This window comes from Tauraco erythrolophus, chromosome 1, assembly GCF_009769465.1.
Source record: "Tauraco erythrolophus isolate bTauEry1 chromosome 1, bTauEry1.pri, whole genome shotgun sequence".
NCBI classification, from domain to species: domain Eukaryota; kingdom Metazoa; phylum Chordata; class Aves; order Musophagiformes; family Musophagidae; genus Tauraco; species Tauraco erythrolophus.
This window is the reverse complement of record NC_141465.1, coordinates 39,265,927-39,280,345: the sequence shown is the minus strand read 5'-3', so window position 1 is coordinate 39,280,345 and position 14,419 is coordinate 39,265,927. Positions and strand designations below refer to the sequence as shown.

The window sequence follows — 14,419 nt, the reverse complement described above, 5'->3', positions numbered from 1 at the left end:
ATTTTTGGGGTTTTTGTTTTGTTTTGGTTTGTTTTTTTCCTATTCTTTCCTTGTCACCATTGTTAGTTCTCTTAATATCCCCTATCGTGTAACCTGCTGAAGTTCACCCTCTATTCTACAGCTCGTCTTAGATTAGATCTTAAGTTTGGAAAACACATTGCAGTTTATGGAAGTTTTTCATTTTAGGTTGGTTTCTTTAGAGCCTCTGATTTTTTTTTTTTTTTTTTTTTTTGCCAGTCGCTTTATTTCATTCCCTCTTCCCTCCCATTTCTTTTCATAGATTTTTAGCAGCCACAGGGCTGGGGTTGGGGAAAGCATTTTGCCCCTGGAGAATGTTTGTCTTGTGCTGTGGTCGCTTGCTAATATCACTGTGGCTTTTTAAACTTAAGTTACATGTTACTGGACTTGAAGCCTCTGGATTAATTTCCCCTCTGAAACAATCAAGTTCTGATAGCCCTCTTCTATATTTTGTCCTGTCAGGTCATCAGTGGCCTTTGTGCCACCTTCAGCCTACTTGTGCCGTGGTTCCACCAGGCTGGGGGGTTCCTGCAGCCTGATGCCTACACACGCACATAGACACACCCCCGCAATTTTTTCAAGCACCATCTTGCACATTGTTTCACCTCTGGCTTCACCTGTTGATGAACGTGCATTGTCCCAGGGACCACTTCATTACTTACTTCATGTGCTTACAGCTTTCATGCGTGGACAGACAGACAGCCTTAGTTGACTGGCATGAACTCCCTGCTTAGCACAGTTATGGGGTAATGTCTGGAACATACTACAGGGTTCTTCTACAACCCTGGCTTTCGTTTCCAGGTAGTCTTTCCAAAGCAGCAGTCAGAAGGTGGTGTGCGTGTTTAGGCCTACCGGAGGCAAACCTAAAAGATAAGCCTCCAATTTGTAGCAAACATCGTAACAAGAGATTGTATTTAATAACAGTTACGTGCAACAATTGTTCCTCAGTTTGGAGAATGGACTCAGACCTTCAAAATCTTCATTGTACTGTGTGAATTTGAAGTGACTTCTAGCATTGCATCCTGTATATTTACATTAAATGTAGTTACATTAATGTAGCCACCTTCAGCAATACAGTACTTATTTATTTATGCAATTATTCCGTACCTATAGATTTAGTGCACTGATATTCCAGCTGTTGGCCGTAGAGACCTGGCAGCCTGTGAGCTACGTGTCAGAGCCGGGGACCAGCAACAAAGGCGGCAAGTGCTCCCAGTAAGAATCTCCCCTTCCCTAGAAAATATATGCAGTCAACAAATCCAAGCACGGTTGGAAACCACGGCTTCTGTGAGTCCTCTGGGTGCATTTAATGGAAGTTGTTCTGGAAGTTCTTTGTACCAACAGCCTGAAAGAATGGCTCTTGTGATGAAACTTCTATGGTATTTCACGTATTGTGGAATCTTGCTTAACTTGGCTCTTGTCAAGGTAGTCATTTGAACATTAAATACTTTAACTGTTCTTCCTCTGATACCGTTTGGGAGAAAAGAGCATTAAATTTAGATCCATGTCAGAAGAATACAGACATATAAGCAAGAGCTTCTGATCTCATAGCAAAAACATGAGACATGAACAAACTTTGATATATAAAAAGAAAGAAAACTTGTCAAATTGCTTTTTAGATTTTTCCCAGATGTGATCTGGTGCCTTTCCTCAAGGTGTGTGGTTGTTTTTTTAATCACCTTTTCCTCTCTAAACACGCGTGGCCAGCTGCAGGTTACTATTTTTGTGGGTAGATATAGAAAACAACTTTTTTTCTTGCTTTGCGTTCCACGGAATTCCTATGAACATAAAGTCATACTCATATGTGGAGGTCTGGCACAGGCATTTTGGGATCTGAGGCATCATTTTGATTGCTGTATGTGAACTACCCTGCACCTTAACAGAAGTAATCTCTTGCTCTGAAGAGCAAATATGCTTTTGCATTCTATATACCCTCTTAAGAGTGCTGGCTGAAAGAATTCCTGCTTTTGAAGGCAAGGGGAAAACCCTCGTCTCCAGTCACAACTTCCCCTGTTGAAGTTGAGTATTATCCCTATTTCAGCCACACTTCAGTAACAGATAACTTGAACTTCACACAAGCTGTTTTAAAAATTTATTCTGTAAACTCCATACCGGGTCTTTAGTTCTCCTTTTCCTGTACAGTCTTTGTTCCACGCAGCCTACCCGTACGACGGGCAGCAATGAGACCCACTTTGCGCCCAGCAGGAGCATCTCTCCTGATGGTTGAAGGCTTTCCGATGTGCTGATGGTTACCACCACCAAAGGGATGTTCTACAGGCTGTGGAAAAGGAAATCAAGTTGTCAATATAATTAACAACAGAAATGAGTAATGATGTTTAGCAGCAAAAAACTGATTTAAGGAACAAAAAATTTAACTGCTTCATTTCTCATACAGTGCAGTAACTATCAAGTGCTGCTAACTACCCTAACTGAATGTGCAATTGCAGGGTAGTCTGTGAAGCTTTTTTTCCAGATGTATGCCAGACTCCTCCCTGTATCCAACAAATCCTTTCTAAACCATAAAAAAAGGAAAAGTGAAAGCTAATTGAAAACAGACTCACGTTCATGGCCACACCACGGACACGCGGCCAGCAGTTTCTCTTCGCCTTGTATTTGTGATAGGCACGGCCAGCCTTCAGGATGGGCTTGTCAATACGACCTCCACCAGCAACAATTCCTGAAAAAATTACAGGAATGAAAACATGCAAACCTAACAGACGAGTGCAAAAGAAAGAGTTTAAGAACGAGATTAATTCCTAATAATATTCAAGGTCTAAGAATAAGCTTCTGAGGACCAATCTCAAACAATCCCAACTGTATGTTCAACGCCATTTTCCACACAAGTTCCTCCCAGAGGACTGCAGATTTTACAGGCTGAGTGGTTCCATTACAGCTTGAGGACAATCGGCATCTGCTTTTCCGTCCTCTCACTAGGTCAAACAATCTCCAAGTTTAAGTTCCCATTACCAAAAGTAGCGCAGGCAAATATCCAAGTTAGGCAGCTGCACGCAGACTGTACCTGTGCATAATCCTGGGTCCAGTCTGTAAATTCTACCATTTTCTAGGCAGTATTGGGAACTGGGGCCCCGTTTGAAAGCTTGCTTAGCAGTACGTAAACTCAGTGACAAGTTCATCGTTGTCAGTCCTTACCAACAACAGCTCTGTTTGCAGAAGAAATCACTTTCTTGGAGCCAGAGGGCAGTTTCACTCTGGTTTTCTTTGTTTCAGGGTTATGAGAGATAACAGTGGCATAGTTTCCAGAAGCACGGGCCAGCTTTCCACGGTCACCAGGTTTCTCCTCAAGGCAGCACACGATGGTGCCTTCTGGCATGGTGCCAACAGGTAGAACATTGCCGATGTTCAGCTGAGCTGCAAAGAACAATCAGAGCACCAACAGCTTTATTCAGGCTCCTGTACCCGAATCGCAATTCTATTTAACACAGGCCTCTGTGCACAGAAGGGCATCGCGTAAATGGTTCGGGAGCAACGGGCAGGGGCTCATTTTATTGTTTGACTTGAAACACAAGTTTCACGTTCAGAGCAACAGCAAGGCAGGCAAAATGGGACTCTAGACAGAACAGTGCTAACACTCGACAGGAACTGCGGTTAGGCTTGTTAATCCGAACAGGCTGTGTGAGGAGACCGTCATCTCCAAGAAGGAAATCTAGGTTTGCTTGAAGCTAGTGGAAGCTGCACTTATAGTTCCTGAACTTCGTGTATTCAGGTGACATCTGCTTCAGCCTTCTGAAACTGCTGAGGCAGCACACTTTCCATCTTAACTCACCTTTCTTGCCGCAGTAAACAAACTGACCAGTGTGAATACCCTCAGCGGCGATGAACAGCTCAGTTCTTTTCTTAAACCTGTATGGGTCACGGAAGGCAATCTTGGCAAGGGGAGCGCCTCGGCCAGGATCATGAATGATGTCCTGTTGGAACAGATACGTGCTTTGGAACAGGATACAGCATTTGTCATGGGTTCTGCAGAAATCAAAGAACTAGAAAAACTGGAGATGATTACTATTGATGTAATTCTCACTAAGATCCCCCTTTATCGGAAGAATCTTGATTTCTCCTGACATGAATGATGTGAAGATTCACATTTGTAAGAATACAACCTCAAGTATCTGTGTCACAAAAGAATGACTTCTGTTGAGTGTGCTGCTTGAAACTAATCATGTCTGAACTGTTTTATTCCTGACATTCTGCAGATATCAGATCTCTCCATACTAAGAAATTCACTTTCACTAGTTGCTCAATCACCTTTCGGCAGAGACAAAACCGCAAACAAGCAGCAATTTCTTGAAGTGTTTTCTTAGAATGGAAATGTTTCTAACCTTCTGATATGAAGTATACCAAAGTTACATAAGGCCCTACATGAGGAAGCACAGACTTGGTAATTCTTTTTCTCTTGGAAAAACGTCAACTCTTTTCCTGAAGTACACTGAGATCCCAGTACACAACCATCTATGTAGATTACAGCCGAGTAATTAAAGCTCTTTTTAAGATTTGTCAATTTTCTAGGAAAACTCAGATGTTGTTAGGTGTCTGCTATTAACGTTTTTTTCTGCTGTTTCAACCCTGTCAGGCAAAACTCCCCATAAACTTCTGTAGTACAAGTCAAAGCTACCTACTTACTTTTTACCATCAAACTCAATTCTAGTGAGTGTGAGAATAAAGTTCTTTCTACAGCCTGCAGCTGACTTTGATCTAAAGTGCTGGAGAGACAGCTAGATGTTCAGGGCATCTAGCCAGGTACCCAATGGCACCGTTTGCAGTCTAAATCACTTGACACCTGAAGAAATACCTATAACACGTGTGAAACATTGTACCATACCCCAAATAAAAGTACTGCCTTGCCCCTACTGCTGAGAACTAGGATGACGAATATTACTTGGCGGTTTTGAATATTGGTTGGCTGGGTTTTTTTTAACATTCAACCAACTACGTGGACAACTCTCCCCACCCATGTTCCATGAAGTTCAGGGAGTTCCCAGGCAATACAAAAGCATGCTGTTATTCCTGTGTTATCAGAAATATTTTCTCCGACAGAAAACCGTGCTGCTGTCTACATGCCGCCAGCTTCTTTTATTTAAATGCTGCCGTAAATCCCAAGCAATCTAACATTTCGAGGAACGTGACTCACTGAAAAAAACAGGAGAAGCCTGAGTAAGGAGAGGCCAAACGCTTTTCCAGCGCAGCCGACGGGGCTGTAGGCCCCTTACACGAGCGCGGCGTCGAGCGGCGCGACGCCAACGCCTCCGAGAACCCTTCCAGGCGCGCAGCCCTCCCGGGAGCCCCGCCGGGAGCCCTGCCGGGCCCTACCTTGACGATGCCCTTGATGTAGCCGTGCCTCTCGGCGAAGTCGACGGCGCGGAGCTTGGCCGGGCCCTTCCTGTGCTTCACGTGGGCGCGGAAGACGGAGCCGGCGCCCTTCCTCTGCCCTCGGATCACGCGGCCCATGGCGCCCTATGGGGCAGGCGGCAGCGCGCGCCGTCAGCGCCGCCGCCGCCGCCGCCGTGCGCGAGGGCGCCCCTGCCCCTTCCCCTCCCCCCCATCCCCCGCGGACGTTAAGGCCGAACGCGGCCCCCGCCCGCCCTACGCGACGGGAGAGACGCGGGGCAGAGCCAGGGCGGGCGGCGGCGGCGGCCGCGCCGCGGCTGAGGGGTCGGATGGCGACGGATGGGGGACGCGGCGACCGGGCTCCTACCTCTGCTCCGGCCTTGCTGGGAAAGAAGGAAGCGCCGACGTCACCGCGGCGCCAAGACCCTTCCGGCGCGGGGAGGGCAGGCGGCAGTCGCGCGGCCGTGACGTCACGCGGCGGCGCCGCTACCCGGCGACCGAGCTGTCGCGGTTCCGGGGCGGGGCGTGGGAGCAGCTCCGCTTCCAGCGGCGGTGATGGCAGCGCGGGGCAGCTGACGGCGGAGGGAGAGCTCGCGGGGGCTGCCCGTCCCCGGGAGCCGCTAACGGCCCGCCCGCCGCCCGGGACACCCGCTCGGCCGGGCGGCGCGCGCCGGCCCGGAGCTGGGGCGGCCTCTGGTCCCCCTGGGCCGATCCGGATGGATTCGGCGGCGCCGGTAACGCGGCGCCGGGGGGGGTTTGCCTGACCCGCCCGCCCGCCCGGAGGGCCCCGCCTGGGCACTGCCCACCTGCAGGCGTCGGCTCGGCCGCGGCAGAGACCCGCGGAGGGCGGGGGTTGCTCCCCCCGCCCCAGCCCAAGCGGGAGCCCGGGGCCGCTGCCCGGCCCGGGGTAGGCCGGCCGGCCGGCCGGCGAGAGCAGCTTCTCGGTGGCTTATGACGCCATTTGATGCAGCTTGGGCTGGGAAGGAACTTCCCCCGCGCTCTGGTCAAGGGTCTCAAAGTTTGTTGCTCCACCTGTTTGGGGTTTTCGTGAGGCAATTCCTGTTTAAAAATTTGGAGGGCTGATGGCCCGTTCCCTAGAGACCTCACATGAACAACCGAGTGCCTCCAGCCAAGAACCATTCCTGATCCAAGCCGCCATGCCAAAACCTTTCTTAGTAAGTGGACCGAAGATGCTGTCCACAGGAAGAGGCTCCTTGACTGATTATATTTTTTTTTTTTTAAAGATGTCTGTGTTGTGCAGTTTAACAGCTGTAGTTTTCAGGCTAGGAAGTGACTGAAGATAAAAACCCTGCAGCGGCTTTAAGCAGCCTTTGCCAGGTTTTTATCTATATTAATTAGGGCACGATTGAGAGAGAATGCAAAGCAGAGGTAATCATCCTAGTGTTCCTTATCAACTTGTGCTACACCCTGGAAGAGTGAATGAAAAGTGCCTCAACTTCTTTAACAGTCCACTAGGTGTATATTCAGTATCAGAAGCCCTTCTTCTTGAAGAGGTCACTGCTGATGACCCAGTTCACTAGAGGTGTGGACTATTTGACTTTAGATTGACTCACTGGAAATGAGGAAAAGTTCATCAGCATACGTGGCCCATATATGCAATTGTTCTCCTTGGCTTTAACTGAGAAGAACCTAAGCATCCACCATTTCTTGGTAGGTTAAGCTTTCCCCCATCAGTCTTCCCAAGACAAATGGAAGTCACATCCTTCATTACAGGCAAAAAATCCTAATACTAAAGGCTCTGAGTCGCAATCCTTGTCAGATTCAGCCAACACAGGTAGAGATTAGCACAGCCAGTTGTCCACTCTGCCCATCTGCTGGAGGTTACTGTCCCTCCAACAAACAGCCAGTGTGCCAGCTCTTCAGCCTGACCCTCGTTCCACGTATTGCAGCTCAATGTATTACAACGAACTGCCCCTTATTTTGGTTTACGTCAATACACTGGGTGTGAATAACTAGAGACTGATCTATGGTTCCTGTTGGCTTCAGCTGTGGAGGCAGGAGTGGTGTTAGATTTTGCTACTAAATCTGACAGGAATCAGAGCCTTAAGAAAACATGTGAATATCCAAATAATGCCTGGTATATCCAGCAAATTACCTTGGTCACTCCTCTTTCATGTTCTTTGTGGCAAATTAAATAAAGGACTTAGTAATCAATTATGTAAGAAGATAAGTAGTTGCGTAATGTACACTCATTTGTTTTATTATCCTGTATCAACTGTACTTCACATTAACTTTATTATTATTTAATTCATGGTGCAGTCTCGCATACGGCTGTCACCATCTGTGAAGCTGCAACCTCTCAGTTACGTTGTGGGCTTCTTGGTCAGTCACCTTGCTGCTAACATCTTGCTGCAAGACGGAGAGTAAGGCTGAAACCGGAATAATCCCTTGCTCCTCCCTACCAGCTCTTTGGATGTTCTGATTATTGTTAGAAATGTCCGTACTGGAACAGCGTGAAGAGTTCTGAGTTCACCATCACAACAGATGCTATTTCAGCTTCTCCTCCCAGTAACGCTGAATGGTTATTACCTATTTGTGTCACCTCGGGCTGTGTTTACACGTACCTCTGGATCAGGGCATGCTGTGTGCCCAGGGCTCCAGTGCCAGTATCGTCCAAGCTGGCTCTGGAGTGGTTTTCTGTCAGAGAAAACCAGTAGGAGGCTGTTAATAGTATGCATCTAGGTCTCATCTCTATATGTGCTCCTGATTTCCTTAGGGTACATACCTGGATGCGAAACCCTGAAAGCCTCCTAAGTTTTCTAGCCTTGATGGAGTTTGGGAATCACAGAAGACATGCAAATAGATAACAGAACTGCATTAACAATGATGTAACTTTATAATTTATTTCTCCTGCTATAAGAGGCGTTAGCTAAACATTTACATAATTAAGAAATAACAGCATTGTATACCTGACCCAGCCAAGCGCGGACTGAACTTAAAGTAAGGTTAAATATCTTGTTTAGCTGTGCCTTCAAATATTCATAGATCCAAAGAAAGCTAATGAAGTAGTTCACACCTGATTGCAATTAAAAAACGATGTCCACAGTTTGTCGGAACAGTGTTGCTATGGGTCACACCCTTCAAATCTTGTTGCTGAAGAAATAAAAGTGTTGGTCACCAGCAACCATCACTATTCTGTTAAAATTTAGGAGGCGGAGGTGGTGCCATGGTTTGAAACGAGGCTGTTTCCCTCCTCACTAAACCCCCATTCCCCAGCCTGACGTTGTCTCCCCAGAACCCATCCACAGGGGATTTTGCTGAGTGAGGAGGAGGTGGTAGCGGCAGAGGTACAGCAGGACAAGCCTGTGACGGACAACGCAGCATGAGACACGGGGCTACCGATAGCACGACAAAAGCATCACCCACCAGAACAGGAATCGCCTGGCGTTGCCCACTGACAGCACTGCTGTGCAGCAGCTGTTCTCCGGTGCAGCTTTGAGCCTTGAGATTTTTGCCTTCAGAACATCATCCCTGGCGACTGCAGCTGCTTTGGCTTAAGATGTTACTGCCTTTACCGGCTGCCGTGCCTCTCTGCCAGAAGTTACAGCTGCGTGGGAAGAGGAGCGGAGGCAGGTCCAACATGCTGGGTTTCCCTGGCCAAGGCCTCTTTTCCCACCAGAACTCGGGCTATGCAGGAGCTGAGGGAACTGGCTCATCTGCCTGAGCGTTTTCCGAGGCCTCGCAGCAAGCACGGGGATGTCCAGATAACCCTGCACATCTGCACGGATCAACTCTGCTGTACAAGGGCCAAGGTCTAAGGCTTTTGGGAGGCATTGGCCTCGGCGTGTATGCATCGTGCCTCCTAGACATGCGCACAGAAATCTGGATGGAAGTCTGACAGTGCTAGGCAAAATAGGATATGTTTCCAAAGCACAGCTGCTACCCATCACAGCCTGATATTCTGGCAGTGCCTTCCTTCTTTGGCTGCTTAAACTACCACACTCAGCTGGGGTGGCTGAGGCACGGCCCTGCATCCTTGCTACCAGGGCAGTAACATTCAGCAGCGGCGAAACACCCACACTGCTGGGGAAAGCCAGGTCTTAAATGTCCATAACCACTTCTGCGGGACTGTGTCTGTTAGAGCCCTTCCTCACACATTTCCCTGTGGCTGGCAAATTTGCTGGGATAATGCAAAAAAGCTAAAAACTACCTCCATGATTCTGGAAGGGTTTTGGTGAAGCTGTGGGTACGCTGCTGCAAATGCAGCACACTGCATGCATGGTGGGAACAAGTCAAAGGTGTGTTGCCTTAATTAATCCTTTCATGACAGTCACCGGCTAATTTTCTAAAGGTTAATTGCACTGTAAATAGCAACAGGGGTGGTGTTCTGCTTGCAACAGATGGCAGCCACTGAGGAAATTTTGATGAGGTTGCTTTTTGGAGAGGGGGAAAAAGCAGCAAGGTGTCTCTAGGACCCTGCCTTGAGAGGGAAACTAAGAAGGAAAGCCCCTCACTCTATCTGTGCATCTTTTGAAAGGGAAGGAAATAAAGAGTGGCGCTTTCCGCAAACAAAGATTCATATGAGTGTTTCCTCTCTGGGAGAGGTATGCTACAATGAAAATAATCCTGACCTCCTTCAGGTGGGCACATACCTCTGTTTATGGTCTCGCTGACCTCTCTACGGCTTTGCATGGGATTAGGAACTGACATGTGGACTCCAGTCAGGCTGTAGCATCACAGTTCCAGTCTGCAAAAATAACATACCTGCTAATCCCCAGCATACACACTCAGGGTGATCCTATTACCGTGGGCTGCTGCTCCCAAAGCAGGTCAGAAGGGGTACAAGGCACCTGCTGTCAATGAAGCTAAGTAAGGGCCACAGAAAGGGCTGTTAAAGGGGCAAAGCCTCACCTCCTGCTGTGCATCCAGAAAAACTCTCTGGACTCAAAGGAAAAGTCCTGGGCCTGCAGTATCCTGTATCTAAAAGCAAAGGGGTCCTTTGTGAAGATCCTCTCACAGCAGCCCCACCTCCACCACCCTCAACATCCTGACAAGTCACAGGCCGCTCATCTGTACTCAACTCTTCTGGCTTTTCAGCAGAGAGACAAAAATCCCTCTGCTGAGACACAACAGGCCTCCATTCCAGCAACTACTCCCAAAATAAATACACCTTTGCTCTCTTCAGAGGAACTTGTCCTGAAAGGACCAGCTTCTGTTTGCTGTCTTGAAATAAACATTCTTCCTTAACTGTACCCAGCTCCCTCCTCCCCAGCCTGTCTCATTCCTAAACCCTGGAGGGAGCTCCAGGAAAATTACTTGAGCTTTCCCTTCTGTGCTTGTATGGAGCAGATGAGGTCTCTGGCCTCATCAAAACCACTTAATCATAACTAAATTGTAGCTCTTCTCTAAACCTTCCCTGTATGTAGAAATAGCACTGGGTGGCCTAGAAAGAAACCTTACTCTTTACAGGGTTTCCTGTGTTTGCAGATCATAATTTGCAAGGGAAAAAATGTACGTAGAAAAATCCTTGCCAATTACCTGAACTGCACCTTCAGCCTGTGCTCCCCTTTGAGTTACTGCTTTCACCATCAGCACAAGAGAAAGAGCTGGCATCCCTCTCACTTTGGTGACACTCACGGCATTCTCTGGGCTTACAAAGGTGTGCCAAAGACATGGCCCATGGTGCACGAGAGACTCCAGCTATGCCAGGGCAGGTTTTATCACAGCAGCACGCAGGTAAGATTGGAACCGTGCGGAGAGGAAAAGATGCATATTGGATGACTCTGTTTTCTTACCCAAAAGGGAGCTGACTTCTGTACAGCCAAGCCTCTCCAGGAGGATGTGGGTTTGCAAGCATTTTATGTCATTCACCATCTAATGACAGTCCGAATTCCTTGCGAGAGGGGAGAACCAGAGCTGCAGAAGTGGGAAGTCTCAATCAAAACAAAGGCATTTACACTTCCCAGATGAGTTTAGCAATGCCTTATTAATTAGGTTCTGGTGACCTCTAGAGGCTTGTACCCTAAAGCACCTGATTTCTGACGATCTTTATTGTTCTGAAACAACGGGCATGACGAGTTCTCCTTTATTTTAGTTTCAAACCAAGATTAATTGGAGTCTTAACGGGGAAAGTATTGGGAAATAGTAATTGACGGTTATTCTTTTCCTCCCACTAAACATGGTAATAATAATTCCCCGTGTGCAGCAACCTCAAAGTCTGCACAGTAGCTGTTGTAGGTATTCTGGAAATACCGGTCTTGCAAGAAATTTGCTTTGTGCATTGTCAAATAAGAGAGGAAATACTTCCTTCATTATCTCTAATGATATATTCAACTAATCACTGATCCTGGAAAAAACTGCCCACCTATCTGGTGAGATAATCCAGTTGCTTACATGCATGTAAGTTATGTGTGCTTAAGATCCAGGCATTACACATGAATTAAGATATCTTTGCACAACACAGCCTTTGTGAACTAGTCCTTCCAAGGGAGTGCTCAAATACTGTGCTAGTCCTCTCAGATTGAAGTATGATCACGTTTTCTGAAAAATTATTTTCAGCTGCAAACAGGGAAAAATTGACAACCCACCAGATTCAGGGCCAAGTAACACTCTTATGGGGGAAAAATACCTTCTACCTGTGTTGTAAAACAACAATAAAATTACCTGCAGAGAAGAGCGATGCAAGAAAATGTCTAAGAAAAAAACCCTGTTGTTTTAGTTATACATCTGGATCAGCTTTTTTTCTTAATGAGGTAAATAACAGAGGCAGCTGATGCAAAAGGGGAACTAATTCTCTTTCCTCTTGAGAAGCTGTAATATGGGATTGAAATTGTACCGAGGAACTAAGAGAACTGGAAGGAGAGACGGAAGAGCAGTGAGACGCTGCTCAGAGACATTGGGGAGTTAACTGAAAGAGGTTTACAGCCATAGAGAAGCTTAGGAAGAAAGAGATCGAAAAGCTGGAGGAGGTGCAGCATATCTGCAGCAATGCACAGCTCAAAAAACTCCTTAGGAAACTTGTAATCTTATAGGGATGTGTGGGAGACCTCCTAAAGATTTCTAATTTAAGAGCACCCAGCTGTACTTCCCGATTTAGTTATGAGTTGCTTTTCCTACCCAACCTCCCCCCAAATTTTTTTTCTTTGCATTTCCTGATGGACCTCCTACCAACACTTTAATGGCAGCATTTGTTTGCTGACAACATCCCTGGAGGCTGCAGCCAGGGCAGTTTGTGCATTCAGCTTAGAAACCAAATAGAATAGCACAGGATTTTCCCTTGCTTGATAGATGAGACCTGTAAAAAAAGTGTATGTTTTGGTATTATTTTTTTTTCTTGTGACATAATGATGGATGAGCTTTTTTAAAAAAGAAAATATCGTTATTTTCTTGTGTTTTTGTGGGTTTGGGTTTTTTTGTTTGGTTGGTTTTTGTTGTTGTTTTTTTTTTCCCCTCCATAATCTCTTGCTTTGTTCTTGCTCCTTTTGCCATGCAGGCAATACAGCTGAAGGCATTTCACGCCTCGAACCAGAAAGGAATCCTGAGCTACTGAGGAGAATTAAAAATGGAGTAAGGGGGAAAGACTTAAAAAATATTTTAAAAGAATACTTATTCAGACTGTGTAAAAACTCTTCTGAGATTGAGTCAAAACTGCTGAGAAACACATGGGAGAAAAGCTCAATTGGTTAAAGATCTGCATGCTCCTGTATCTTCTCAGTGCAACCTACAAAACTAATTTGATTTCCTTGGTCCTCAGAGCAATCCTCTAGCAAAAGAAGACTGGGGGTGGGGAGAACCTATCTTTTTTTTATATTTGTGAGATTAAAAAGAAAACCAAGCTCTAAGGCCACTTGCATAAACTTTGTAAAGCCCTATGAAGTAAAAAAAAAAAAAAAAAGGCATTTCTTCTGTAGTCACCAATAAATGCTGACTCCACATAGTGCACAAGCATTTTTAATTCACGCAGATTTGTTGGCTGGATACTTTTCGTTAACGGTACAACAGTGGTAATCAGAAAATGACAGGTACTTTTCACGGTGGACTTTGTCTAGGTAAAACCTTTTGAACTTTCCTAATGTCTTAACCAAAAATGAGAAAACAGAAAAAATATTGCTCCTACCTTTTATCCAGATACTGTTTTTCCTTCCTTTTTTCAGAGATGAGAGGAGAAAGAGTAAAAGTAAAGATGGGAGAAAAAAAACCCACAAACATAAAATGGGAAAATAGAGAAGTGAAACTCTTCTTCCCTCCAAGTAACTGTGGGATTGTTTTTTCATTAAATATGCCATTACATTTAAGATTTCCATTTCCAAATGGAAAAAATGTGACCGGCTCCAAATATAAGAACAATGCTTGAGAGCAGGCCTAAAGAGAGCAATAAATCAGAGCAGAAAATATTTTGCTTGGGGAATACATCATGATTAGAACATAAATAATCCTCTTTTCTTTTACATGCAACGCAAAATAAACACAGCTGTGTGCACATACACATGCTTGTACACATGCACACGTCTCAGCCCCACTTCCTCAGGGCAGTTCTCTGATGGTACGACAGGTGAAGGGTTATGACAGAGGGGTCGGTGACATGCTGTCTGCTAAAAATCTCCATAAAATAAAGTAGTGGAGCCAAGCATGCAGAGAGCGCTCAGAGATGTCACCAGGAGGAGGCAACCCCTTGGCTGCTGGCCAACAGGAAACTTTGTGTATCAGTCCCTGCAATAAAATACTACTTATTTCTTAGTAATCCTGACGGTCCCAAAATATTTACTTTTCTGTGGCAGGATCACACAATGGAGGGTGACGTTATATTGGGGCTGTTCTGAGAGAGAGGCTTGCCAGGGCACGTGTCTACTTCCAGGCTCTACCCCAGAGCTCAGGACCACCACACAAATCGTGCATAAATTGCCTATGTAGGTTTAGATGTTCATATGGGGCTGATTTAAAGCACAATATCTGGGGCTCTAGAGTGTTTCACCTGACTTGGCCTCTCAGGAGCCTGTTCACAGAACCACAGAATCATAGAACTGTTTAGGTTGGAAGAGACCTTGAAGATCACTGAGTCCAACAGTTAACCCAGCACTGCCAAGTCCACCACTAAACCATG

General features: G+C 46.2%; 1 protein-coding gene across 1 annotated transcript; it reads right to left on the bottom strand.

The window, feature by feature from the left end:
- Positions 1-2,097: 2,097 nt before the first annotated feature.
- Positions 2,098-5,742, bottom strand: RPL8 (ribosomal protein L8). Its single transcript, XM_086618540.1, has 6 exons — positions 5,726-5,742; positions 5,341-5,484; positions 3,803-3,944; positions 3,169-3,387; positions 2,580-2,695; positions 2,098-2,296 (listed from the first exon to the last, which is right to left on the bottom strand). The coding sequence occupies exons 2-6, from the start codon at positions 5,476-5,478 to the stop codon at positions 2,138-2,140; spliced, it is 774 nt and encodes a 257-aa protein (XP_086474666.1). The 5' UTR covers positions 5,479-5,484; positions 5,726-5,742; the 3' UTR covers positions 2,098-2,137.
- Positions 5,743-14,419: the final 8,677 nt, after the last annotated feature.

Bases quoted from the DNA above. Each gene is read 5' to 3' on its own strand.
- RPL8 (XM_086618540.1), bottom strand. From the start codon at position 5,478: ATGGGCCGCGTGATCCGAGGGCAGAGGAAGGGCGCCGGCTCCGTCTTC. The intron at 3,388-3,802 runs GTGAGTTAAGAT...TGTTCTTTGCAG, and splicing joins TGTTTACTGCGGCAAGAAAG to CTCAGCTGAACATCGGCAAT. The intron at 2,696-3,168 runs GTAAGGACTGAC...TAATTTTTTCAG, and splicing joins TGCAAACAGAGCTGTTGTTG to GAATTGTTGCTGGTGGAGGT.